This window comes from Peromyscus californicus, unplaced genomic scaffold (assembly GCF_007827085.1).
Source record: "Peromyscus californicus insignis strain IS unplaced genomic scaffold, ASM782708v3 Scaffold_3__1_contigs__length_106647218, whole genome shotgun sequence".
NCBI lineage: Eukaryota > Metazoa > Chordata > Mammalia > Rodentia > Cricetidae > Peromyscus > Peromyscus californicus.
In genome coordinates, this window is record NW_026294551.1 from 96,106,750 (window position 1) to 96,133,435 (window position 26,686).

General features: G+C 46.5%; 2 protein-coding genes across 4 annotated transcripts in view; one reads left to right on the top strand and one right to left on the bottom strand.

Annotated features, from left to right (window-relative positions):
* The window catches only part of Coro7 (coronin 7), a 55,165-nt gene extending 45,900 nt beyond the window's left edge, over nucleotides 1-9,265 (bottom strand). Inside the window, exons 1-5 of one of the 2 annotated variants that reach the window (XM_052759280.1) lie at nucleotides 9,097-9,265; nucleotides 6,336-6,432; nucleotides 5,178-5,252; nucleotides 717-787; nucleotides 89-272 (exon numbers count right to left, since the gene is read on the bottom strand). In XM_052759280.1, coding sequence (XP_052615240.1) covers nucleotides 89-272; nucleotides 717-787; nucleotides 5,178-5,252; nucleotides 6,336-6,432; nucleotides 9,097-9,156 — 487 coding nt within the window. In that variant the 5' untranslated portion in view covers nucleotides 9,157-9,265. Of the gene's footprint in view, nucleotides 1-88; nucleotides 273-716; nucleotides 788-5,177; nucleotides 5,253-6,335; nucleotides 6,433-8,860; nucleotides 8,977-9,096 lie in introns of those variants that run through there. The other variant, XM_052759281.1, reaches the window with a different exon arrangement.
* A 4,223-nt stretch (nucleotides 9,266-13,488) lies between these two features.
* Dnaja3 (DnaJ heat shock protein family (Hsp40) member A3) overlaps nucleotides 13,489-26,686 on the top strand; it is a 29,638-nt gene continuing 16,440 nt past the window's right edge. For both annotated transcript variants that reach the window (XM_052759290.1, XM_052759292.1), the window contains exons 1-4: nucleotides 13,489-13,736; nucleotides 16,600-16,733; nucleotides 18,684-18,767; nucleotides 24,911-25,111. In XM_052759290.1, coding sequence (XP_052615250.1) covers nucleotides 13,517-13,736; nucleotides 16,600-16,733; nucleotides 18,684-18,767; nucleotides 24,911-25,111 — 639 coding nt within the window. In that variant the 5' untranslated portion in view covers nucleotides 13,489-13,516. The remainder of the gene's footprint in view (nucleotides 13,737-16,599; nucleotides 16,734-18,683; nucleotides 18,768-24,910; nucleotides 25,112-26,686) is intronic.

The following is a 26,686-nucleotide window of genomic DNA, read 5'->3' on the forward strand; positions in this document are numbered from 1 at the left end:
CCCCCCCACTACTAGAAACAACAGAGAAGGGAAGGGTTGTCCAGATGGGGGCTGCCAGAGAAGGGCAGCCCCTCCAGAGTGGCCGTACCTGTCAGGGACTGCTGCTTGGCTACATCCCAGACTTTCACGGCCCCGCCAGCAGTGCTCACCAGAACACCGTCTGAAGTGGGGTGGAACTGCAGCACTTCCACTGGCAGCTCCTCAGGACCCAGCACCACGCCAGGCACAGAGGGAAGGGTGTCTCTGGCGCCTGGCAGCCGCCACAGCTTTATCTGAAAGAAAGACCAAGTTTGTGGTCCAGGTGCTAGGAACCTCACTGCTCCAGTCAGGCTTGCCCAGAGCTATCCTGGTCCTAGCAAGCAAGGTCCCATGCTGAAACAAGGCCAATACAATACAAGTCAAGGCATCTTACCTGTTAGGGTTTGGGAGCCACATATCCCATCATGGACAGGAGGGAGGGAGCCCAACCAGGGAGAGGAGGTGTGATCAGAGACCAGCAGGGATGGCCTGAGTCTGGGCATGGCTCTGCAATCCTCTCCAGACTCACACACCACCCCAGCCTGCTTCCCCCGGGAAGTCATGCATTGTAAGGGCAGGTCACAAAAGCAGCCCTGAACAGGCACTCGGGGCCAGCAAGGGCATGAACAGAGGCCAGGGCTCGGATACTCCAGGCTGTCCAGGGGTCATAAGCAGCTCCTCTAACCAGCCCCACTCACCATCCTGTCAGCTGAACCTGAGGCCAGAAGGAAGTCATCAAATGGAGAGAAGTCCAGGTCAGTGACCAGATCTGTACGGAGAAGCAATCGGATCTGTTGAATGTCCCTTTCAGACCCAGTGAGATCCTTCCAGAGTTTCAGCAGTGACACCTTTGCCCACATTAAGAAGCCACATTCCCTCTGGACACTAGACACATGTAGGTCTCTTCCTACAACACATATCTTGGTGAGTCCTTGGGCTGCTGTTTCTGTGTTTTATTGGAGCACAGCTCCGCCATACATTGGCTGGCATGTGTTGTGTGGTCTGTGTTGCTTCCAGCAACAACTGCAGAGTTAAGTAACTTTATTTGGTCTGGTCAGTTGGGGTTTTGTTCTTTTTTTTCTTTTTTAGTGCTGAGGATCAAACCCAGGGCTTCATGTATGCTAAACACACACTCTACTACTGTGAAGCACCTGCTACCCAGAGTTGAGGAGTTGGGACAGAAACTGTATAGTCTCTGCATCCTGAAACATACACTGCCAGGCTGGAGAATTGGCTCAGAGGTTAAGAGTTCAATTTCCAGCAACCACATGGTGGCTCAGAACCACCTATAATGAGATCTGATTCCCTCTTCTGGGTTGTAGCAATATATGCAGAAAGAACATTGGATACATAATAAATAAATCTTTTATATATACACTGCCTTAAACTTTACAGAAAATGTCTGATGGCCCTTAGTTTGCACATTAACACAGAATCACACAGTGCAGTATGGAGTTATTCAGACCAGTGTCTGTTTTTTTAATGTTTAATTTTTATTTTTATAGGGTATATGGATGCTTTGCCAATGGATGTGTGTCTGTACACCACTTACATGCCTGATGCCCACAGGGGCCAAAAGATGTCAGGTCCCCTGGAACTGGAATTACAGATGTTTGTGAACCACCACATGGGTGACAGAAATTGAGCCCCAGTTCTCTGGAAGAGCCACAAGTGCCCTTAAGTGCTAAGCTACCTCTCCGATCCCCCCTCTCTGCTTTTTAAAAAATTTGATTATCATTGAATGTGCATGAATGTTTTGCCTAAAGTGTATATGTATGTACACCACACGCATAAAGCATCCAGAGTCCAGAAGGGCATCAGGTTCCCCTGGAATGGAGTTCCAGACAGTTGTGAGCTGCCTGTGGGTGCTGGGAACTGAACCCAGATCCTCTGCGAGAGCAGCCAGTGCTCTTAGCTGCTGAATCATCTCTCCAGCCTCTCTTTCTTGTGGTTTTTGAGATCGATTTTTGTTGTAACAAAAACCTTTAATCTCAGCATTCAGGAGGCAGAGGATCTCTGTGAGTTCAAGGCCAGCCTGGGCTACAGAGTGAGTTCCAGGACAGCCAGGGCTAACCAGAAAAACCCTGTCTTGGGGGAAAAAACCAAAAAGACAAAAACCAAGTGCCTCTACCTGCTCAACCATCTCCCTAGATCAGTAGTAATTTTAAATACCCCACACTGGGCCTGAGAGATGCCTTTGCAGATAAAAGCACTTGCCATGTGGGCCTGATGACCTGAGTCTGAGCCCCAGAACCCACGGTGAAGGAGAAACAACTTCTAAAGGTTGTCTTCTGTTCTGACCTCCATACATGCTGTGACACATGTGCACCTCAACACTGCCTCTTGCCTCTCTCTTTCACATACACACACACACACACACACACACACACACACACACACACACACACACACACACTTATATAAAGGTTAAGGAGGTACAGGGAAAAAAGTCTGCCCTAGAGATACTAAGTGCTATTCTGGCCCACATAAGTGCCGATGATGGAAGACCCTGGGTACATTAGACCCTGGCTACTGCCCTGCCTTTGGAGGCTGCCTGCCTGGGCCACCTAGCAGCCAGGGGAGCAGAGCAATGGCGGCTCCTGGAACAGCCTGAGATGTAGGTAGGTAGTAGGGCTGGCCACGGGACCTGCTGCTGTTCCAACTGAGGGAAGGCACACGATGCCACACTGACAGGCACAGTTCTGAAGCACAGCTGCGGGAACTAACCTCAGTCCACCCCTTTTAGCTGTGTGCTTCCGAGCATGCTTCTTGCCCTTCGCGTTTTGGGGTCCTCATTTTCTAGTTGAGAAGGTACTGCAGAACCAACTGCTGGGTTGTCGTGAGAACATGTCAGGGAGGTCTATGTGTGCAAGGACTCATCCTGTGACTCGATTTTACTACCATATTTCATTCCTTTGTTAGATGCCAGCTGCCTGCTCTTGCCTGATCCTGCTGGCTGAAATCCAGACCAAAGTCACTGTAAGGGCTGCCTGTCCACGTCCACCCCACTCTCCTTGTCTCACTCACCTCAAGGCAAGCAGTAGGGACAGCAGTGGTGCCTCTTGCATTGGTGATGCTGGCTTGTTGTCCCATCCGCAGCCCCATCCTTACCCGCTACCCTCCATATTTCCTCTCTATCCCAGACCACCAGCCATGTTTTCCCTTTTGGCTCTGGTTCATCCTGTACCACCATATTCCCCTCCCCCGGTAAAAAATTGAGATCAACTCCAGCTGCTTAAGTCAAAAAGAGACTTGTGGGGTGAATCCTGGGAGGCTCCCACAACTGGAGGTGCAGCCAGATGTGCTACCTTAGAAGAAGCTGGGCTGGGTGGCTGTGGTCCAAGGGTTTCCTGCCTGCTTTCCTGTCAACCTTGAATGGCTTTGGCCATGAGAATAAAGTGCAGACCCTTGCTTTAGAACTGGAATAAAATGATGGCTGCCTAGGACTGCTATGCCAAGGTTTCTACTAACCATAAGAGGATCTAGATAAACAGAAATGCTCAGAAACAGGATGCTGGTATATATAACTATCTAAAAAACTCGCAGCTAACAACCATCTTTATATCAGATTCCAGAAAATCCAACATCATTTTCTGGCCTCTAAGGGCACTACAATAATGTGGTACATATGTGCAGGCAAAACAACCATATACATTAAAACAAAAACAAAACAAAACAAAAAAATACCTAACCAAAAACCAACTATTCATTTAAAGCAAGCACTACATATCCAAATGACACCTCAAAACCTTTTCAAAGTTTGGATTAATGGGCTGGAGAGATGGCTCAGCACTTAAGAGCACTGGCTGTTCTTTCAGAGGACCCAGGTTCAATTCCCAGCACCCACATAGTGCTCACAGCCACCTGTAACTTCAACTTCAAAGAATCTGACAACTTCTTCTGGCCTCCTCAGGTACCAGACATGCATGTGGTACACATATATGCAGGTAAAACACCCATACACATAAAAAATTTGTACAACATTTACATTTGCTGGGCGGTGGTGGTGCACACGTTTAATCCCAGCACTCAGGAGGCAGGCGGATCTCTGTGAGTTCGAGGCCAGCCTGGTCTACAGAGCGAGATCCAGGACAGGCACCAAAACTACACGGAGAAACCCTGTCTCGAAAAACCAAACAACAACAACAAAATTTACATTAGGCTAGATGTGGTGGCATACACTTTTAACTCGGGCACTCAGGAGGCATAGGCAGGGAGATTTCTGAGTTCAAGGCCAGCCTGGTCTACAAAGTGAGTTCCAGGACAGCCAGAGGTACACAGAGAAACGCTATCTCAAAAAAAAAAAAAGAAACAAATTTAGATTGGAAAACACCCAGAGGACTCTACATAAATATTGGCTTTTTTTTTTTTTTTTTTTTTTTTTGGTTTTTGAGACAGGGTTTCTCTGTGTAGCTTTGAGCCTTTCCTGGATCTCACTCTGTAGTCCAGGCTGACCTCGAACTCACAAAGATCCACCTGCCTCTGCCTCCCGAGTGCTGGGATGAAAGGAAATATTGGCTTTTATTATTAATAACCTTAATCATCACCATCATAACTCTGACATTGAGCAGTACCCCTCCTTTCAATTCTCCCTTTCCTTATCCTGCCTGAGTACGAAGGATTTATCCTCTTCCTTCACCCCAGGTCTTCAACAAGAGAGATCTAGACCATAAAGTTACAGCTATGGAGACAAAGCCAGCTAGGCCAATGCCTAGAGGATAGCAAACTTTCCCCAAAGTGGGCAGGCTGCCCGGCAGGTTGCTGGGGACCCCAGAAGTAGCTGCAGCAGGCAAAAGCCCTTTGTAATGGCCCATCTCCACCCTGTAGCCCAGCACAGCCACTTCCTTGCATGGCTTTTAGCAGCCTGGCTGGGAAGGGGCCTTGGAAATGAGAGGCGTCCTGCTGGACTCCAGAGAACATAGGGCTAGGAGCCATAAAGTTGTTTGTCTGTGTCTGTCTGTGTGTGTGTGCCCGTGTTCTCAGGTAAGATATCTGGAGTCCAGGACTGATACCTCCTCCTCCTGCCATGCTGATGAACTGGAACATCCAGCCTCCCTCCTCCAGGCCAGAATACATAGTGAGGACAAGAAGCCACAGGCAATGGGACCAAGTATGTGTGAGCTGCTGGCCCCAGGCTTCCCTGATCAAGCACTACTCACCTGAATGGCAGCCAAGGTAGGCCACGTGCCTCTTGCTCTCTCCATGGCTTTCCTGAGATACGATGCCCAATACACCTATTAAACAAACACAGCGGTTCTGATTTTGAGCTCAACGGGTGCCACTTACCTCCCTTCAAAGGACTTCAAGAGGAGCCCAGACTGAAAACCATGTGAGAGCCTCTACCAGCTGTCACTTTTCTTCCTGACATTGAAGGGACCTCGGTCCTTCCCCAGCCTAACTATCTGCACTGGGTACAGGACACTGGACAATGAGGTTTTCTTTTTCACGCTGCAGATCACATGAGGTCAGCTTTGGGCTGTCTTGGCTGCTACCCCTTCCATCTTCACCAGACAAGGAAGCCAGCACCCCAAGCCAGGTGGAGGGACCAAGAGAAAAATCGGAGACCAAGTGAGATGGCTTACACCTATAATCCCAGCACCTGGGAGACCGAGGCAGGAGGAATCCTGCAAGTCAGAAGCCAGTTTGGGCTACAATGTGAGCCGCTCTGAAAAAACTAAAGAGATGGGAGTGGGTGGGGGTAGAAAGTGGGCGTGGAGAGCACTTAGAAACCTTTGGATCCAGCTCTGCTTAAAGTCCTGAGTCAGCCAAAAAGGTATTTATCCTGTGCTTAAATTGGTTTGTCTGTGTTGTCACAAACAGCCAAGGAAGTCCCAACTAACACAGGGTTTTATTTTTTTTTTTCTGTTTTTTAAAGATTTGTTTTTTTCTTTGAGACGGGGACTAGGTAGCTCAGGCTAGCTTGCATCTCACAATCTTCCAGACTTGGCCTCCTGGAGCGCAGAGATTATAGGCGTGCCGCACACACCTGGCACAGGACTTTTCAGATCTTCATTATGATCGATCCCAGCCACCCAAGGCCCAAATATGAGGAGGAGAATTGTCTGTGCAGATGGCTGAAAACAGGAGCACTGGGTTCTTTCCTGCCTGGCTAGAACAACCGTCATGATTTATGTACAAGCACTCACTACGCAAAATCTATCTGACTGCTCTATGTTGATCAGTGCACAGGGGTCTAAGGCCTGCCCCTCCCTCAGCCCAGGCAGTTCCAGCTCCCCAGTGTGGATGGAGCTTGCCCTTCTTCCTCACCTGTCTATGGTGACAATGTTTGACTCTTTCTCCCATGCTTACTTCCCTACCTGGGCGGTCAGAGTTGAAGGCCATCAAGTGGCAGCTGGATTTGATGTGGTTCCCGGATGTGGGGGTCGTTCCTGCGCGGATGTCACTGATCCAGGCCTGCAAATGAAGAATAAGAAACACGGTGAGGGTCAGGTCCTGCTCGTGCCAAGAGAGGGCCATAATACAGGAAACTCCCTCTTCTCTGTAGGGGTGTGTGTGTGTGTGTGTGTGTGTGTGTGTGTGTGTGTGTGTAAGAGAAAGAGAGAGAGAGAGAGAGAGAGAGAGAGAGAGAGAGAGAATGTGGAGGCCAGAGGACAATCTGTGGTGTAATTCCACAGGAGCCAACACACTTTGTTTTGTTTAGAGATAGGGTTTCTCTGTGTAGCCCTGGCCACCCTGAAACTCGCTCTGTAGACCAGACTGGCCTCGAACCCAGAGATGCACCTGCCTCCACCTCCCAAGTGCTGGGATTAAAGGCGTGCGCCACCACTGTCCGGTCCCACTTTGGTTTTTGAGACAGCGTCTTACCCAGAATTTAGAACTCATAAATTCAGGGAGGCTGGTTGACTAGTGAGCTCCAGATGTCCACCTGTCTGTGCAGGTGTGTGGTGACTATAAGCACACATCATCACCTAGGTTCTGGACATCAAACTCATGCCTTCATGGATGCACAGCAAGCAGATTCCTCAGCCCTAGGGGACTCCACCTTAAAGCTGCACCATCAGAGAAGTATTTCTTTGGATATGGAATTGGATTTTTTTGGGTCTGTCCCACTCAGTCCCTTAAAAAAATACCAAATGTTCTTGGAATAACCTAAGTAGCTAAGAGGGTGATTTTATTTAGCAAATCAGTTCCCTAATAAGGAGGAGGAAGCTGTCAGGAGGAAGTGCATGTGTCTGTGGGGGGAACATTTCAGTTCAGAGATGGAGAAGGTGGCAAAGAAGAGACAACCTAACAGAAGATGGGCTTGGCTTCTGCAGATCCTCTGCTGAGGGCTCTCCCAGGGACCCCTGGGAACACTAACGCTCAGCAGGGAGAAGGTAAAGACCTGCTTCCTCAGAACATGCTCTTCCTTTAGACAAGTGAAAAGGCAATGATGTGAACACCCCCACATGTGGGGGAGAGGAAGAGCACTTGTCCTGCAATTGAGATCAGCAAGGTCCCCATTTCCTCTGTTGATATCAAAGCACTGTTCTGAGATCCATCCTGCCTCAGTGACAAAGCGCCCGCATTCTCTTGCGCACGTCACCACCTAAATTTCTATTTTATCGTCCATTTTCCACCCAGTAGAACATCAGCACTACACATCACTTTGCCCTCCTGATTCATGTTTACTGTACAGTGGCAGGCAAAAGCTTTGCAATGGAGAACAGATAGGCTGCTCTCCCACCTCCAATCACATAAACTGTGTTAAGCTCTCCCTGAGGCCCCTAGTTCCATGGGCCTGTCTGTTTAACTTGTTGGATGAAGGTCCATACTGGAAGAAGCCCCTGAAGGTCTCCCCAGACCACTCAGTAGTAATTACTGTACTCCTAGTAATGGTCTTAATTCAAATAAAAATACTAAACACTTCCTCTCAAGTTTTCAATGGCTCCACACTGTACTCATAACAAAACCCAACTTCTTCCTCTGCAGGACTGCCCTGTACTCGTCCGTCCCCATACTTTGCCTGACTAATGCCCTCTGTCCACCCTGGGTCCACTTTCCATTCCCCCCCTGGGGTTTTTAATTACTTCTTACCCTTCTGGCCTCAGTTGAAATCCACCTCCCAGGCAGTGTTCTCCACTGAAGTAGGGTTAACCCCGACTTCACCACTTTACATCATAGCCCCCCCACACACCCCTGTGTGTTCTTCAATGCACTTATATTGTGCTTGCTGGCCATCTTCCTCCTAAGGCTGTTAAGTGCCACAGGGGAGGGGATATGCCATAATGTTCACTGCTTTAGCTGGAGAAGCTGGGCAGCACACAGTAAGTCCAGAGAGGATATTGTCCAGAGAATGAAAATGGACCATGGCTGTCATAATTCGCTTTGGGCTACTGACAGGTCACTAGAGGTCAATTCCTAAGCTCAATTATCCGAAGACATTCCAGGCTTTCCAAATAACAGAGACAGGCCGGGGCCGGCCTGGTCTCTGAAGCATACTCATCAAACATGCTGTCCTTCTCGACACTTCCTATGGGATCCACCAGCTCTAGCTTCTCCAGGCCCCAACTGCCACCAGCAGCATCACCCTAGTAAGAGAAGAGCTTGCGCCAGCAGAGGAGGAAGAGCCGGCGGAAACCCAAGGGAGGAAGCGTGCCTGGCCAAGGGGCTCCCTCCAAAGATGACACCCTCACTCTCGCTGAGACAAGAAAGGGGTGCATCTCTACACAGCCTGGCCCCAGGCAGAGGCGATCCTAGGCAGCAGGAAGGAGAAGCCCCACTTCTGCAGTTTCCCAGCCTGGCTCCCAGCAAGGCCGACCGGAAGCAGAGGCCTGGAGGTGGCTGGGAGGGCTGCGAGGCCTCCTGGGGGTCCCGGGGAAGGCAAACCGGCCAGGCCTACCGGGATCACCCAACGGCCAGGGCGCGTCACTAGATCTCCGGACTCTGTCCTCTAGGCAGTGAAGGGGCGGCCTGGACTCGGGCTCAGCTGAAGGGAGCGGTTCCGGGTGGAAAGCTCGGGGCGGGGCGGATAGAGGGTCTTTGCAGCCCAGGGTGTGCAGTGCGCCGGCTCGCACAAGAGGATGGCAGTCATCTGGGACCAGGAGCGAGGGAGCGGGGTCCGCGGGCCAGGCTCACCTCTCGGCGGGACGGCCGGGCCTCCATGTGCCGAAACTTGGACACCTTGAAACGGTTCATGGCGGCTGGGACAGAGTGAGCGCAGCCTCGACGACTAGGGGCGTCAGCTCTCAGGTGCACGATAGGAAGCTACCCTAGGCTCCCGCAGCCTGCAGCCCCACCCGCCCGCAGTTTGTGGAGGACACGCCCTGACATGCTGCCAGCCAATAGGAAGCGCCTGCGACCCATCTGGGCACGCCCCCGAGTCGCCCTTCTTCCGTGCGACTGCCGCCAGCTTCACCTCTCAGCCAATAGCTGCCAGGCCGCCCTGAGAAATCACGCCCTGATGCCTGAGGGACCACAGCACCAGTAGGAGGTCATGTGAGCTGCCCCAGTACTCGTACTTAAGAGACCACACTTCAGATTGCCCTGGGATTGGATTTGCAGTACTACTGGTTCCTGAGGCTTTTCAATGACTTGTGTGCAATCTGTTCCACTGTCTACTTCCTCAAGTAGCAGGACAGACAGAATTAACTAGACTAGAAACTGAGGATAAGCAGCTGGCCCCATAAGCGTGTTAATGGTGGAGCAGAATCAAGAAGGCAGATTTTGTCACACTAGGCCTTGCACGTGTTGGATCAAGAGCTTGCAGTAAATCACTATTTGGAAAGGGCAGGCTGAGGTGATAAGGACTACTAAGCATCCTTTACTGTGAGAATCTCTCTCTTGCTCTTTGTTGTTGTTGTTTTCTAGTTGAGGGTCTCTCTGTGTTGCCCTCCCTGTCTGTCCTGGAACTAGCTCTGTAGACCAGGCTGGCCTCTAACTCAGAGATCTGCCTGCTTCTGCCTCCTGAGGACTGGGGTCATAGGTGTGTGCCACCATCGCTAGGTTTGAGGCCAGCTTGGGCTACATAGTGAGTTTGCAAGACAGCCTAAGCTGCTAAGTGAGCCCATATTAAAAAAAAAAAAACACGCCAATTAAAAAAAAAAGGGTTGGGGGAGCAGGGGCGGGAAGACGGCTCAGTGGGTAGTTGTGCTTGCTCTGCAAACATGAGAATCTGAGTTAGAATGGTTGGATCCTCCGGAACTGGAGTTATGGACAGTCGTGAGCTGTCGTGTGGGTGCTGAGAGTCACACCTGAGTCTTTCTGCAAGAACAAGTGCTCTTAACTCTTGAACCTTTTACTTTTATTTATGTGTGTATTCCTGCCCACTCATCTTTATGTGCACTACGTGGGTGAGGATGCCTGTAGAGGTCAGAAGAGGGCATTGCAACCTTTGGAACAAGGTTACAGGTTGTCAAGAGCTGCCTGATACAAGAATCAAACTCCAAATCCTCTGGAAGAACAGCAAGAGCTCTTGTCTGCTGATCCATCTCTCTAGCTTGAATACAAGTAATTCTTGCTGGACTCAGCAGTATACATCTGTAGTCTCAGTAATTTTCAAGGGTGGGTGGCAGGATTGCTTGAGCCCACAAGTTTGAAATTAGCCTGGGCAATATAAGGATAGATGAAGTTGCCATAGGACATACAACTCAACTGAGATTTGAGTAGGCTGACTCCTCTTCATAGCCCTGGCTGTCCTGGAACTCACTCTGTAGACCAAGCTGGCCTCGAACTCAGAGATCCGCCCGCCTCTGCCTCCCAAGTGCTGAGATTAAAGGCGTGCACAATGTCCAGGCAAGCTCATACTCTTTTTTTTTGTTTTGTTTTGTTTTGTTTTGTTTTTTCGAGACAGGGTTTCTCTGTGTAGCTTTGCGCCTTTCCTGGGACTCACTTGGTAGCCCAGGCTGGCCTGGAACTCACAGAGATCCGCCTGGCTCTGCCTCCCGAGTGCTGGGATTAAAGGCGTGCGCCACCACCGCCCGGCCAAGCTCATACTCTTAATCACTGTGCTGGAGATATTGAAATACATTTTCTGCTGAATGCACTATACAAACTCTCTCCCCCACCTCTCACTCCCTGCACTTTTTCCTTGTTTCACTAAAATGTTCTTTGTTCACATAACTGTTTTCTACTCTCTAGCAAAACCCTCCATCTGTCCTTCATTTTACAATAGCTTGGTGAGTATTCTTTGCTTGATTGGTGGTTTTTTAACCTTTGAGTCTCAGAATCCATTGAGAATTTGGCTGGTGAAGGCTATGGTTATCTACCCAGGGTAACATACACACAAATTTTGTTGATAATACTGGGAGTAAAAAGTGGCAGAGTGTGTGTGTGTGTGTGTGTGTGTGTGTGTGTGTGTGTGTGTGTGTGCATTGATCATCACAACCTTCCTCTTATTTGGGAGGGTGGTGAAAATTTAACTTTCACAACTAACCAGGCCCAGTCTAGCTTTCTAGCTTTCTCTTCAAATATATACTCTAAATTTAAGGCTTAAGCATATACTTCTACATCTTCAGATACAAGCTTTTAAAGTTTTTTTTTTTTTTTGGTTTTTTGAGACAGGGTTTCTCTGTGTAGCTTTGCACCTCTCCTGGAACTCACTTGGTAGCCCAGGCTGGCCTCGAACTCACAGAGATCCGCCTGGCTCTGCCTCCCGAGTGCTGGGATTAAAGGCGTGCACCACCACCGCCCAGCTTAAAGTTATTTTTGTATAAACTGATAACATGACTGCTCCATAGTATGCTGGACTTGGTCATGAGAGGAGCAGGAGTGAGGGGTGAGAAAGATACAGAGAAACAGAGAGAAACATTGAAAATAGCTAGGTTATAAAGAGAATGAGTAACTGGGGGAAGGGAAGTCCATGAGATGGGGGAGTTTAGGGTAGTGGAGGAGGTGAGAAGGGTTAGGATGCTAGCCTGGACTCTGAAATGTGTAACAGGTCCTTGTGATACAGAGGAAGCCTGGAGGCCAGATGTGCTTTAGTATGCTAACAGGTACCAAGGGGAGCTATTGGTCCCTTCTGCCAGTCATAAGAAAAACGACTCCTTTTGGTAGAGAAGAACTGGCTTCACAAGTTCCCGAGGAATGCTGGCTTTATATCTATTCTTATTTTATTATTATTTATTTTGTTTTTGTTTTTGCCTTTTTTTTTTTTTTTTTTTTTTTTTTTGGTTTTTTGAGACAGGGTTTCTCTGTGTAGCTTTGCGCCTTTCCTGGGACTCACTTGTTAGCCCAGGCTGGCCTCGAACTCACAGAGATCCGCCTGCCTCTGCCTCCCGAGTGCTGGGATTAAAGGCATGCGCCACCACCGCCCGGCTGCTTTTGCTTTTTTGAGGGAGGGTTTCGCTGTGTAGTTCTGGAACTTGCTCTGAAGACCAGGCTGGCCTTGAACCCAGAGATCTGCCTGCCTTTGCCTCCCAGACACTGGGATTATAGGTGTGCAGCACCACCACCACCACCACCAGGCTTGCTGGCTTTTATCTAACCACCAGAAATCCTCCTATGGTCCAGGTTGAGCCCATTTTTGGATATTTGCACTACCTTTTGGAGTTTGGGGAATTGGAGTCTCCTTTGGACCCAACAATTTTCTCCTTTGTTTTCTCAGATAAGATCTCCTGTAGCCCAGATTGTATCTTTTTTGTATCTTTTTTTATAATTTGCTGTATAGCTGAAAATGATCCTCCTACCTCCATCTCCCAAGTGATGGTGTTACAGGTGTGTGCTACCATGTCTGGCAGCTTTTGATGTTCGTGCCACTTGGGACACTCCATCTGTACTCAATGCACTTTTCATCAAAGTCCAGCTCTGGACATTATGGCTCAGAAAGTTTAACAGTCCAATCCTCCCCCTTCCCCTGCCCTACATGTTTGAGAAACAGATCTAGGACACCGGTATGCTTTATAACTGTGCTCCTTTGGTAGCACTTATCAGTGTTACTTCACAAGAAGTCTGTCCCTGTGAAGTCAGTTTGCTCCTCTCTAGCGGGTCAGCTCTAACATTATATTCTAGAACATGGATAACAAACAGTAACTGCGTGATACATAACGGGCATATACAATACTCAAATTCTTGCTACAGGTTTGGAGAAAGCTAACGTACTTAAGATGGAGATGAATGCTTCAAGTTCTGCTGCGAGGGAATCAGACACAGAAAAACTGCAACTGACAACGCGTGTAGAAGCTTTCTGAGAGAACACGCAATAAGCTGTAATTTTCAGGGTCAAGGAAGGCAGCCGCAAGCTGCATGCCGGAATCTGCGAAACTGACGCCGTGTGGTCTGCTGGGATTTGTAGTTCTTCCCCGGGCAGGACTCGCAGGAAGATTACAATTGCTACACATTATTCACAACTAAAATGCAGCATTCAATCGTACACCACAGAAATTCCAATACAGGGAAGACATACACGATGACATCCTTATAGCCGAGGACAACTTTTCCGAGCCGGCGGCGCGTACGCAGAGCTCGCGCCCTGCGTGGTGCGGATGCCTCGCCTCCGGAAGAGGCGACCGGCTAAGCGGTCTAGGGACGGTCTGCGCAGGCGCAGTGTCCCCGGGCCAAGATGGCTGCGCGGTGTTCCCCACGCTGGTTGCTAGTGGCGGTGGGGACCCCCCGACTGCCGGCCGCAGCGGGGAGAGGGGCCCAGCAGCCCCAGGGGGGCGTAGTGACAACATTGACAACATCGGTGGGTCGCAAGCTGAGCGTCTCTGCCTTCGGGCTTTCCGTGGGCGCTCACGGCCCCCGGGCGCTGCTGACATTGAGACCGGGTGTCCGCCTCACAGGTGAGGGAGGCTTCCAGATCTCGAGTAGCGGCTCCTGGGACTAGAAAGGGCGACTCGCCTCACTCTGAAGACCAGGGTAGCGGGATGGAGGTGTCTTCCCGATCGAGAGGAATTGCTGGGGACACAGGCATGCAGGAGGCAGAGAGGCCAAGGTGCTGGCTACCCTGAAGCCGTCGAGGGGAAAGAGCTGCGTGGAGCCGGAGGTGGTGAAACGCTCCGAAGGCCGTGAACCTTCACCTCTGTCAACAGTTCACCTCTCTGTCTAGGCCGCTGCCCCCTTGCCCTATACCTTCTCTTTTCCTTCACTTTCTAGCTTGTAATGGAAGAAACAACTGCCATTCAGTGAGTGCTAGGCACCCAGAGATCTGGGGAGATGCAAGGGCGTGCCCTCTTTTGAGGTCAGAAAGTGTGATGAATTGTCTTGCATCCCTAACATCACGTGTGTAAATGGAGGACATAATCAGCCTTTTTAAAAATCCTTAAGTCGGTGAATGTAATAATACAGTCTTAACATTTATTGAACACTTACTGTGTATGAAGTATGGTTTCTCAGAGAATATTTCATGTGATATTTCAGAGGCATTGTTACCTTTCCATTCTATGGAGAAACAGGTTTAGATGTTAAAGAACTTGAAAAAAATTACAAAGTGGAAAGGTGGTAGGTAGTCTTGGCATGGCACTTACCTTCCTTTTTGCTGGAGGTAATACCAAATCAGTGTGCATTAAGCCTTGACATGCTTTAGCTGTGATCAACAGTCTTCCTCTGTAAAAAACAATTTTAAAGTTATTTATGTATATGTGTGTCTGTGTGTGGCTATGCGCTCTTGAATACAGGTGTCCAAAGAGGCCAGAGGCATCTGACCCCTGGAGTTACAGGAAGTTATGAGCTGCTGTTCTTAGGGGCTAGGAACTGAACTTGTGTCCTCTACAAGAGCAATATGTGCTCTTAACTGTTGAGCCATCTCTCCAACCCTTGTGATACTTTCTTATACCGGTGTTGTACCACTGCAGTGAGAATGAAGGAAGCAAGCACTGAACTTTATTCTATGTTGGGTAGTTCCAGGGATCAAGCATAAGGCCTCATGCTTGCCTTGAAGCATTTTTGTTTTGGTTTGGTTTTGGTTTAATTATTGTGCCTTTGTGTGAGGGAAGACATAGAGACCTAGACAGGCTCTAAGTATTACTTCTTTCTCTCTCTCTGTCTCTCTCTCTCTTTCTCTCTTTTTCTCTCTCTCTTTTTTTTTTCTTTTCCAGAGCTGAGGACTGAACCCAGGGCCTTGCGCTTGCTAGGCAAACACTCTACCACTGAGCTAAATCCCCAACCCCTAAGTATTACTTCCATATGAAAACATAACTAAAGAACTGCAGTCGGCTTTCCTTAGTTCAACCCATAGGCTACAGTGGGCATATTTTATCTCAAGGGACTATATTTGTGGACGTGTCATCCTTCATTGCATATCCTGAGACCACATTTAAGGTCTGTGATCATTTCTCAAGACTGGTTTATGAAATCAGATGAAATAAAAATCTCCCAAGCAGAAAGAAAGCCGTAACTTGCTACTACATTGGGCATTCTTAAAACAATGTGGAGAAAAATGCTAGGTTTATAATAATCAAAAATAGCATTTACTGTACATATCTTGGATAAAGCAACAAGAATAAAAACCAAAGAGTTAAACAAATTCTTCTTAATATTGTTAGTCGTTGATTAGGATAGAAAAGACATCCACCTTGTAATAGTTACCTGTAGTTATCTGCACAGCTTCATGTAAGTTCTCTGCTGATGGTGTTGAAGCTGCTACAGTTGCCAAACTTTTGCCACTTAACAGGCTTATCCTCTGGACAGTGGAAGGAGTGGGGTTAACCAGCGGGGCAGGTGTCAAATAAAGAGGAGGTTGAATATAGAATCATTACGAATTCAGTTTTAATGTCTTCTCCAGTCTGAATGAAGAAACAATAATAATCTCATAACTCCTTTTTATTTTATTCTGATCATTCCTGCTCATTCTCTCCTTTTATTCCTTAACTTCGTTCTGCATGTGTTCTACTTCTCTGGCTGTTTTTATGGTATTTGTTTTGTGGGGTTTTTTGTTGTTGTTTTTTTCGAGACAGGGTTTCTCTGTGTAGCCTTGGCTGTCCTGGAACTTACTCCGTAGACCGGGCTGGCCTCAAACTCAGAGATCCGCCTGCCTCGGCCTCCCGAGTGCCGGGATTAAAGGTGTGCGCCACCACCGCCACCTGGCTATGTTTGTTGTTGTTCTTGTTGTCGTTTTTTTTGTTGTTGTTGTTGTTGTTGTTTTGTTTTGTTTTTATGTTTTTCCAGACAGGGTTTCTCTGTGTAATTTTGGTGCCTGTCCTGGAACTCACTTTGTAGACCAGGCTGGCCTTGAACTCACAGAGATCCGCCTGGCTCTGCCTCCCGAGTGCTGGGATTAGAGGCGTGCGCCACTGATACTCGGCTCGTCGTCGTCGTTGTCGTTTTAAATCATGTATTCCAGTCCGGCCTAAAACTTTATATGTAGCTGTGAATTGAACTTCTGATCATCTGTTTCCTTTTCCCTAATGCTAGGATTATGAGCATGTGCTGATCATGAACCAATATGCTGGGTTTATTCAGTGCTGTGACTCAAACTCAGGGCCCTGTGCATGCCTGGAAAGCAGTGTACCTACTGAACTATATCCCCAAGCTTTGCCCTCATTTCATGTTCATTGAGTTTGGCCTCTAGTGTGATCAGAAAGGAACAGACTCTATATCTGAGGCTTGTTTGTTCTTTCACAGGTATTTCGTAGCTGCTCATTTTTTTATAATTTCCTCTTGTTGGACAAATTCCTAGACTAACTTACTTTCTTGTTTCATTTACAGGAACAAAAAGTCTCCCTTTTGCTTGTACTGCCTCCTTCCACACAAGTGCTTCCTTGGCCAAAGATGATTATTATCAGATATTAGGAGTGCCCCGAAATGCCAGCCAGAAAGATATCAAGAAAGCCTATTATCAGGTCTGTATTGGTTTAAGATTTACTGACCAGCCTATAGAAAGATTGCTGGTGATCTTTATATATGTGTGTGTCTATTTTATTTTAATTTTTAAAATTGTGTGTATGTGTCTGTGTAAAGACATGTACACAAAAATGCATATGTTCACAGAGGGCAAAGGGTGTCAGGTGGTGGAGTTGCACACCTTTAATCCCAGCACTCAGAAGGCAGATCTCTTGAGTTTGAGGCCAACCTGGTCTACAGAGTGAGTTTCAGAACAGCCAGGGATACACAGAGAAACCCTGTCTCAGAAAAACAAAAACAAAAACAAAACAGAGGTATTAGATTTCCTTGGGACTATAGTTATAGGCAGCTATGAACCATCAGACATATCTGGGAATTAAATTCAGATTTTCTAGAATAGCAATATGTACTCTTAGCCACTGAGCCGTCTCTTCAGCCCAGATTGCTATTGATCTTGTCTGGTCCGTATTGACTTGGTATATAGCCCACTCGAGCAGCTCACAAGCAGCTGATCCTGCTTGTGGAGTAATCTGAGAGAGATGCATTTGGTGCACAATGAATGTGGTATTAGTTAATGCTTTTTTGTTTGTTTATTTGTTTAAGATTTATTTACCATGTATACAGTGTTCTGTCTGCATGTATGCCTGCATGCCAGGAGAGAACACCAGATCTCATTACAGATGGTTGTGAGCCATCATGTGGTTGCTGGATATTGAACTCAGGACCTTGGAAGAACAGCCAGTGCACTTAACTGCTGAGCCATCTCTCCAGCCCTGGTGGTTTTTTGTTTGTTTTTGTTTCTTTGAGGTAGGGTTTCCCTGTATAGCCCTGGCTGTCCTGGAACTAGCTCTGTGGACTAGGCTGGGCTCAAAATCATACAGATCCATCTGCCTCTGCCTCCCAAGTGCTGAGATTAAAGGTGTACACTATCACTGCTTGACTAGTCAACTATTTTTTAACATTTATTTATTTTTAATTTGTGTGCATGTATATTTACCTCATGTGTGTATGTGTATTGCATGCATGCTTGGTGCCTTCTGAGGTCAAAAGAGGGCATCAAATCTCTTGAAACTGGAGTTTCAGACTGTTGTGAGATGCTACATGGGTGATGCTACATGGGTGCTGGAAACCAAATCCAGTCTTTTTTTTTTTTTTAAAGATTTATTTATTTATTTTGTATACAGCATGTATGACTACAGGTCAGAAGAGGGCACCAGATCTCATTACAGATGGTTGCGAGCCACCATGTGGTTGCTGGGAATTGAACTCAGGACCTCTGGAAGAGCAGTCAGTGCTCTTAACCTCTGAGCCATCTTTCCAGCCCCCCAAATCCAGTCTTTTGCAAGAGTGTTAAATGCTTTTAACCACTGAGCCATCTCTCCAGCTCCTAGTTAACTATTTTTGGAAGAGATTTCTGATAGATGAGGAATATGTAGATCTGTGAATTATTTTCAAATTTTAAATCTTGTTTTAAGAATTTGTTGTGCTAGAGAGATGGCTAAGAGGTTAAGAGGACTGGCTGCTCTTCCAGAGGTCCTGAGTTCAAACCCAGTAACCACATGGTGGCTCACAACCATCTGCAATGGGATCTGGTGTCCTCTTCTGGCCTGCAGGCTTATATGCAGGCAGAACACTGTATACATAATAAATAAATAAATCTTTAAAAAAAAAATGAATTTGTTGCAGCTGGGCAGTGGTGGTGCACGCCTTTAATCCCAGCACTCAGGAGACAGAGGCAGGTGGATCTCTGTGAGTTCGAGACCAGCCCTGTCTACAGAGTGAGTTCCAGGACAGCCAGGGATACACAGAGAAACCCTGTCTTGAGAAAACAACAAAAGAAAAAAATTTTTTTGCTGTTTTACGAGAGACAGATGCCGTAAAGAGGCATAATTACAGCAAATTCGTTGTTCTGCTTCATATCTATAGTAATTTACTTTCTTCTTCCTTAGCTCGCCAAGAAATACCACCCGGACACAAATAAGGATGATCCCAAAGCCAAGGAGAAGTTTTCCCAACTGGCAGAAGCATACGAGGTAACAGCCTGCCGTGGCACCTGGTCCAGTGTGGTGTACTGTCCCTGCTAAGGTCTTATGCTAGTTCTGCCTACTCAGAATCTCAATGAAGAAATAAGGCTGGTGAGACCAGTGGGTCTATGTATCTGCTGCCTACTCTGATGACCTGAGTTCAATCCCCAGGACCCACATGGTGGACAGAGGGAAGCAACTTGCACAGATTGTCCTCTGACCTCCACCTGAGTGCCATGACAAACACCCACACATGTACACAAAATAAATAGATGTAATTTTTAAAAAAGAAGAGAGAGCCGGGCGGTGGTGGCGCACGCCTTTAATCCCAGCACTCGGGAGGCAGAGCCAGGCGGATCTCTGTGAGTTCGAGGCCAGCCTGAGCTACCAAGTGAGTTCCAGGAAAGGCGCAAAGCTACACAGAGAAACCCTGTCTCGAAAAACCAAAAAAAAAAAAAAAAAAAAAAGAAGAAGAGAGACCAGGAGTGGTGATATAGCTGTAATTCTAGCACTGGTGAGGCTGAGACAGGAGAATTTCTGCAAATTTAAGGCCAGCCAGGGCTACATAGCTCAATGTAAACAAAACAAAACAGGAATAGGATTCATCTGTATCATTGAAGCTCCTCAGGTAATTCATATTGATAGATGATTTTTTTTAAATAGTTTTTTAGACAAGGTTTCTCTGTGTAGCTTTAACTCTCCTAGAATTTGCTCTGTAGACCAGGCTGTCCTCGAACTCAGAGAGATCCACCTGCCTCTGCCTCCAGAGTGCTGGGATTAAAGGTGTGCATCACCACCACTCAGCCTGATAGATGATCTTGAGAAATCCCAGTTAGACTGAGTCAGCCTTTATTTGATAGCAGTTGTTAAAGTAAAAAACCATATCAAAATACAGGGGAAAAAATCCAGGCAGTGGTAGTGCGCACCATTAATCCCAGCAAAGGCAGAGGCAGGTGGATTTCTGTGAGTTCAAGGCCATCCTGGTCTACAGAGTGAGTTCCAGGACAGGCTCCAAAGCTGCACAGAGAAACTGTCTTAAAAAACAAAAACAAAAAAATACAGGAAAAAAACCATATGTCCCTGAAAGAGCCATTGACCAGTTACAGAGTTATTGGAGAACGGCCATTTGCTTTAGTTAGGGTTTTATTGCTATGAAGAGACACCATGACCATGGAAACTCTTAAAGGAAAACATTTAATTGGGGCTGGCTTACAGGTTCAGAGGTTTAGTCCATTATCATGGTAGGAAGCATGGCGACACACAGGCAGACATGATGCTGGAGAGGTAGCTGAGAGTTCTACATCTGAATTGGAAGGCGGCAGGAAGAGAGAGTGACACTGGGCCTGACTTGATCTCCTGAAACCTCCAAGCCCACCCCCAGTGACACACTTTCTCCAACAAGGCCACACCTCCTAATAGTGTCCCTCCCTGTGAGCCTGTGGGGCTGTTCTCATTCAAACTACTGCAGTACTCCTCTTGGACTTCACTATCTCTAAGGGGTTCTGCACATGTCCAAGTCTATATGTTCAAAGGACTAGATATCCACACATGAAGAGTCACAACTCAGAAGTATGAAGGCTTTTATCCCCTGCCAACTACAGCTAATCTGTGCTAGAGCTTTCTAGAGAAGGAGAATTAATAGGATATATGTAATCATAAGAGATTTATTAAATTGGCTCTTTAGATCAGCTGCAGGTGGGCAGGGTGCTGGAGAGATGATTCATTAGTTAAGAGCATTGGCAGCTCTTCTAGAGGACCTAGGTTCAATTCCCAGCGCCCACATGGCAACTCACAACCCACTATAACTCCAATTTCAAGAGATCCAATGCCCTCTTCTGGCTTCTGAGAGCAACAGGCACACAAGTGATATACAGACAGACATGTAGACAAAATGCCTATACCCATAAAATAAAACAAAAATTATTACAATTTTTTTTCAAGTCAGGGTTTTTTAGTTACTTGTTTTATTTTAACTCTTTGGGGGCCCTCCACCCAGTTCCCAAATAAAATAAATACATGGAGACTTATTCTTACTTATGAATACCCAGCCTTAACTTGGTTTGTTTCTAGCCAGCTTTTCAAAATTATATTAATCCATTTCTCTTTTTCTGCGTTTTGCCTTTGGGCTTTTTGCCTTTCTTTATTCTATATATCTTTCTTCCCTTTTATTTTATTTTTTTTTATTTTTTATTTTTTTGGTTTTTTCGAGACAGGGTTTCTCTGTGTAGCTTTGCGCCTTTCCTGGTACTCGCTTTGGAGACCAGGCTGGCCTCGAACTCACAGTGATCCGCCTGCCTCTGCCTCCCGAGTGCTGGGATTAAAGGCGTGCGCCACCACCGCCCGGCCCCTTTTTTTTTAATTTAAATTTTTTTATTCATTTTACATACCGACCACAGATCCCTCTCATCCCTCCTCCTGTTCCCCCCTCCCAACCCCCCCCATCCCTTCCTCCAAAAGGGTAAGGCCTCCCATGGGGAGTCAGCAAAGCCTTTCTTCCCTTCTTGCTCCATGGCTGGTTGTGTGGCTGGGTGGCTGCCCCTGGTGTCCTCCTCTCCTCCTCCTTTTCTTGCTCTTCCTCTTCTCTCCTAGCCTAGAGTTTTCCTCCTATTTATTCTCTCTGCCTGGCAGCCCTGCCTATTTCTTTCTCCTGCCTAGCTATTGGCTGTTCAGCTCTTTATTAGACCAAGCAAATGTTTTAGACGGGCAAAATAACACAGCTATACAGAGTTAAACAAATGCAACATGAAAGAATGCAACACATTTTTGCATCATTAATATTCCACAGAATAAATGAATATAACACATGTAACACATCTTAAACTAATTTTTCAGAACATTTCCCCCTTTGGTATTAATAAAAATGAAGATTTTTAACTTTAACATAGTAAAACTATATATAATAAAAACAGAGCCAGGCGGTGGTGGCACATGCCTTTAATCCCAGCACTCGGGAGGCAGAGGCAGGCAGCACTGTGAGTTCGAGGCCAGCCTGATCTCCAAAGCGAGTTCCAGGAAAGGCGCAAAGCTACACAGAGAAACCCTGTCTCAAAAAATCAAAAAAAAAAAAAAAAAAAAAAAGTTATCAAGTAAGAATTACATTTACAATATTCAGTACATTTGTATTTAGCAAATTCAGAGAAAATGCTCCATTATCTATCTTATCTTAGTGATTCCAAAGTTTTATACCTAATTTTCTTTCTATCATAATTAAGGGAAACTATAACTCAAACTATTTAGTCTTTAGCTCCATCAAAGACCCCAGAAGGATGTAGTATTGCCTAACAACAGAGACATTTGACTGCTTGGACAGTCACCCAAAGTTCTTCTGCAATGTTGGGGCATCCGTCTTTGGCTACAGGCCTAGAATATCTGGCACACTTTTCAGTAAAGCAGGAAATCTGAAGGACTGTCCCACCTTGTATTGGCAAAGTTCATCAGTCACTTTCCTCTGTATCCTGCAGAATGTCTGACAGACTCTTCTGTGAAGCAGGAATCTCAAAGGACTGCCCTGCCTTGTCTTGACAAAGTTCAACAGTCTTTTTCCTGTGTCCTGATTGTCCAGTCTGTATAGCTTACTGTCAGCAGTCAAGGCAAAAGCAGTTTTTATTTCCAAATGGCTAGTCTTGCCACATTGAAAGCAAACTCCATATGGAGATGAAGAACTGCATTCAGTCCCCCAGTTCTGGAATGCCAGTGCCCTGCCTTGTGGCAGGCATTTTTTTCACTTTTTTGTTTTGTTTCTATTTAACATGGAAAAGACTGTTTAAGTGCACTGCTGTACAGCAGAGATTCTTATGGGAGCAGTAACTTTTGTTTTTTTAAGCTTTCTTAGGCCCGATATGGAAAATCAGGCCTCATGTTGGAACGCCAAAATGTAATTTTGTTGGTTTTTTTTTTAACTCTTTGGAGGCTCACCACCCAGCTCCCAAATAAATACACAGAAACTTATTCTTAATTTTGAATGCCTGGCCTTAGCTTGGCTTGTTTCTAGCCAGCTTTCTAACTTAAATTAACCCATTTCGCTTTTTCCATGTTTTGCCTCTGGGCTTTTTACCTTTGTTTATTCTATATGTCTTTTTACTCCATGGCTGGTTGTGTGGCTGGGTGGCTGGCCGATGGCATCCTCCATCCTCCTCTCTCTTTTTTTAAAAAAAAAGATTTATTTATTACCTTTACAATGTTCTGCCTGCATGTATCCCTGCAGGCCAGAAGAGGACACAGATCTCATTACAGATGATTGTGAGCCACAGTGTGGTTGCTGGGAATTGAACTCAGGACCTCTAGAAGAATAGCCAGTATTCCTAACCTCTGAGCCATCTCTCCAGCCCACCTTTTTCTTGCTCTTCCTCTTCTCTCCCCCAGCCTAGATTTTTCCTATTTATCCTCTCTGCCTGCCAGCCCCTCCTATCCTTTCTCCTGCCCTACTATTGGCCGTTCAACTCTTTATTAGACCAATCCGGTATTTTACATAGGCAAAGTAACTCAGCTTTACAGAGTTAAACAAATGCAACATGAAAGAATGCAACACGTCTTATTAAACAAATATCCCACAGAATAAATGAATGTAACACATCTTAAGCTAATATTCCCCAACAGGGTTTCTCTGTGTAGTCCTGGCTGTCCTGGAACTCACTCTGTAGACCAGACTGGCCTTGAACTCAGAGAAATCCACCTGCCTCTGCCTCCTGAGTACTAGAATTAAAAGACATGAGTCACCATGCCAGGCTCATAAAAATTGTTTGTAAAAAAGATCAGCTGCTGAAGAGTCCCACAATGGCACCTATAGGCTGTGGCATCAGAGAAACTGGTAACTGCTCAATTTAAGAAGCTGGAAGCCCCTGGATGGAAGGCCAGTGACAGTAGCCTGGTCTAGGGCTGCAGGCCTGAACACCTGAGAGTGGCTGATGCCAGTGTGCATTCAAAGGCTGAAGAAAAGCTGAGCATGGTAGCTTATGACTTCAATTCCAGCAGTTGGGAGGCAGAAGCAGGTGGAGCTCTGAGTTCTAGGCCAGCCTGCTCTACATAGGGAGTTCGATAACCAAGTCTACATATTGAGATCTTATTTCAAAAAGTCAAAATAAACAGAAGTTGGTGAAATAGTCTGACGTATGTGGGTCTCACGCCCAAGAAGGGTGAAGTGCTACCGAGAGCGAGCTGCTTGCTCTGCTGTTCCTTTCCGTCGGGCCGCACTTGTTGGGTGCTGCTCATGGTCAGGGCAGGTCTTCCCAACTTGGTTCCTTAACCGGCGTGCCAGTCCTGGTTTTCTGTTGTTTTTCGGTTGGTTTTGAGACAAGGCTAGTCTCAAACTCAAGGAATTCCTCTGCCTCAGCCTTTCAAGTGCTGTGATGACAGGCAGTCTTTGCCTGTTCCATTTTTGTCTGGAAACGCCCTCAGAGACATGTCAAGAAGTATGCAGCCAGGTGCGGCTTTAATACCCTCACTTGGGGAGGAAGACTGGTGGATCCCTGAGTTCGAGGCCAGCCTGGACTATAGGAGTATACGTGGCTGCACAGAGAAAGAAACCCTGTCTCGAAAAACAAAAAAAAGTATGCTTTACCACTTTTCCACCTTAAACCAATGAAGTTGACAGAATTAACCATCATACCATGAAAAGTATATTTGATGGCTAATTTTTACTTTTTTCTCCCCCCCTTTTTTGTTTTTGAGACAGGGTTTCTCTGTGTAGCTATGGCTGTCCTGGAACTTGCCCTGTAGAGCAGCTGGCCTCAAACTCAGAGATCCTCCTGCCTCTGCTTCCTGAGTGCTGGGATGAAAGGTGTCCACCACTACTACCCAAGTAATTTTTACATTTTTTTATTTTTCTGTTTTTATAGCTTTGAGGACCGAACCCAGGGCTGTATGCATGCTTAACAAATGGTCTACCACTGAGCTCCAATGTGATTTTTGTTTTTTGTTGAAACAGGGTGTCACTGTGCAGCCCAAACTGTCTTTAAACTCATCTCCCTGCTTTAGCCTTGTGATTGGTGGGATTACAGGCATTCTCTGCCCACCATGCCTGGCTTTTGTAGAATGTTCTGCACATAAGACCACTTAGTAAATATGACAGACTTACTTGGCATGGGCTGTTGTCTGTGCTCCTGAGCCTTAGAAAACCCAGAAATGCCTGATTGTTGTGTCATTTTCCATCATAGGTGTTGAGTGATGAAGTGAAGAGGAAGCAGTATGATGCTTACGGCTCTGCTGGCTTTGATCCTGGAGCCAGCAGCTCTGGGCAGAGCTACTGGAGAGGAGGTCCCTCTGTTGACCCTGAGGAGCTGTTCAGGAAGATCTTTGGGGAGTTCTCATCATCGCCTTTTGGAGATTTCCAGACTGTGTTTGATCAGCCTCAGGAAGTATGTTTCCATTTCTTTTTTTAAATTAATTTTTGTATTTTTTAGAAAAGGTCTCACATTGTAGCCCTGGCTATTCTGGAACTCACTGACCTGGTTGGCTTTGAACTCACAGAAATCTACCTGCCTCTGCCTCCTAAGTGCTGGAATTAAAGACATGTGCCATCACGCACAGTGTTTCTTATTTTAAGTGACCAAATTTTTTTTTTTTTTTTTTTTTTTCAGACAAGGTTTCTCTGTGTAGCTTTGGAGCCTTTCCTGGAACTCACTCTGTAGCCCAGGCTGGCCTTGAACTCACAGAGATCGGCCTGGCTCTGACAACGCCCGGCTAAATGATCAATTTTTAAGCTAAAGTGAGATGCAGAGTTTTAGTTTCTCTTCCTCAGAAAGGCAATGGAATGATTCAGAGGCAGCCATTTGGCAGAAAGTTAGGACTATTTGGCCGGGCGGTGGTGGCGCACACCTTTAATCCCAGCACTCGGGAGGCAGAGCCAGGCGGATCTCTGTGAGTTCAAGGCCAGTCTGGGCTACCAAGTGAGTTCCAGGAAAGGCGCAAAGCTACACAGAGAAGCTCTGTCTCGAAAAACAAAAACAAAAACAAAAAAAACAAAAAAAAAGAAAGGACTATTTGAAAAATCCTTTAGGTAGTAAAGGATGTATATGTTGTGACATTACTAGCAGCTGTTTAATCAGGCAGTGGTGAAGGCCCTCAGAAACCATAGTAAAGCAATGGTTCTCAACCTGTGGTTCACGACCCCTTTGGGGTTGCATATCAGATATTTACATTATGATTCATAACAACAGCAAAATTACAATTATGAAGTGGCAAAGAAAAAATTTTATGGTTGGGGGTCAGGAACTGTATTAAAGGGTCATAGCATTAGGAAGGTGAGAACCTGTTACTCTAGGAAAGCTCAGTCCAGCAGGAAGATATTGCTGACTCTTCCAGAGCTTTGTCCTCATGAGACATTGTCAGAGTTGAGGAAAGAAGAGAAGTGTTTCATGTTCTAAGTTACAATTATGGATCATTCAAGCTTTTTGTAAGTATTGTTCTAGTTTTTATTCTGTTATTGTAAGAAAATACCTGAGACAACTCAAAAGTGGAAAGTGAGGCTGGAGAGTTGGCTCAGCAGTTAAGAGCACGTGCTGCTCTTGCAGAGGACCTGAGTTCAGTTCCTAGCACCCTCATGGTGGTGAAAAACTGTGTGTAACTCCAGTTCCAGGGGATCTTACTTCCTCCTCTTCTCCTTGAGCACTAGGCACATGCGGTGCATACATGTAGGAAAACAAAAGAATAAAGTGGAAAGGCTTCTTTTGGCTTATGATTTGAATGAATGGTCTGTTGGACCCACTGTTTCAGGGCCTGTGGTAAGGCAGTGTGTAACGTGGAGAGTGAGGTAAAGCTGCTTATCTGATCCTGATTGTGAAGGGAAGGAGGACAGGCTGGCAGCCCCAAATCCTCTTTGAGGACACATTCCCAGTGACATAAAATCTCCCGCCAGACTCTACCTCTTCAAGGTCCCACTACCTCCCCCATACACAAAGATGGAAACGAAGCCTTGGGCCTTTGGGAGATAT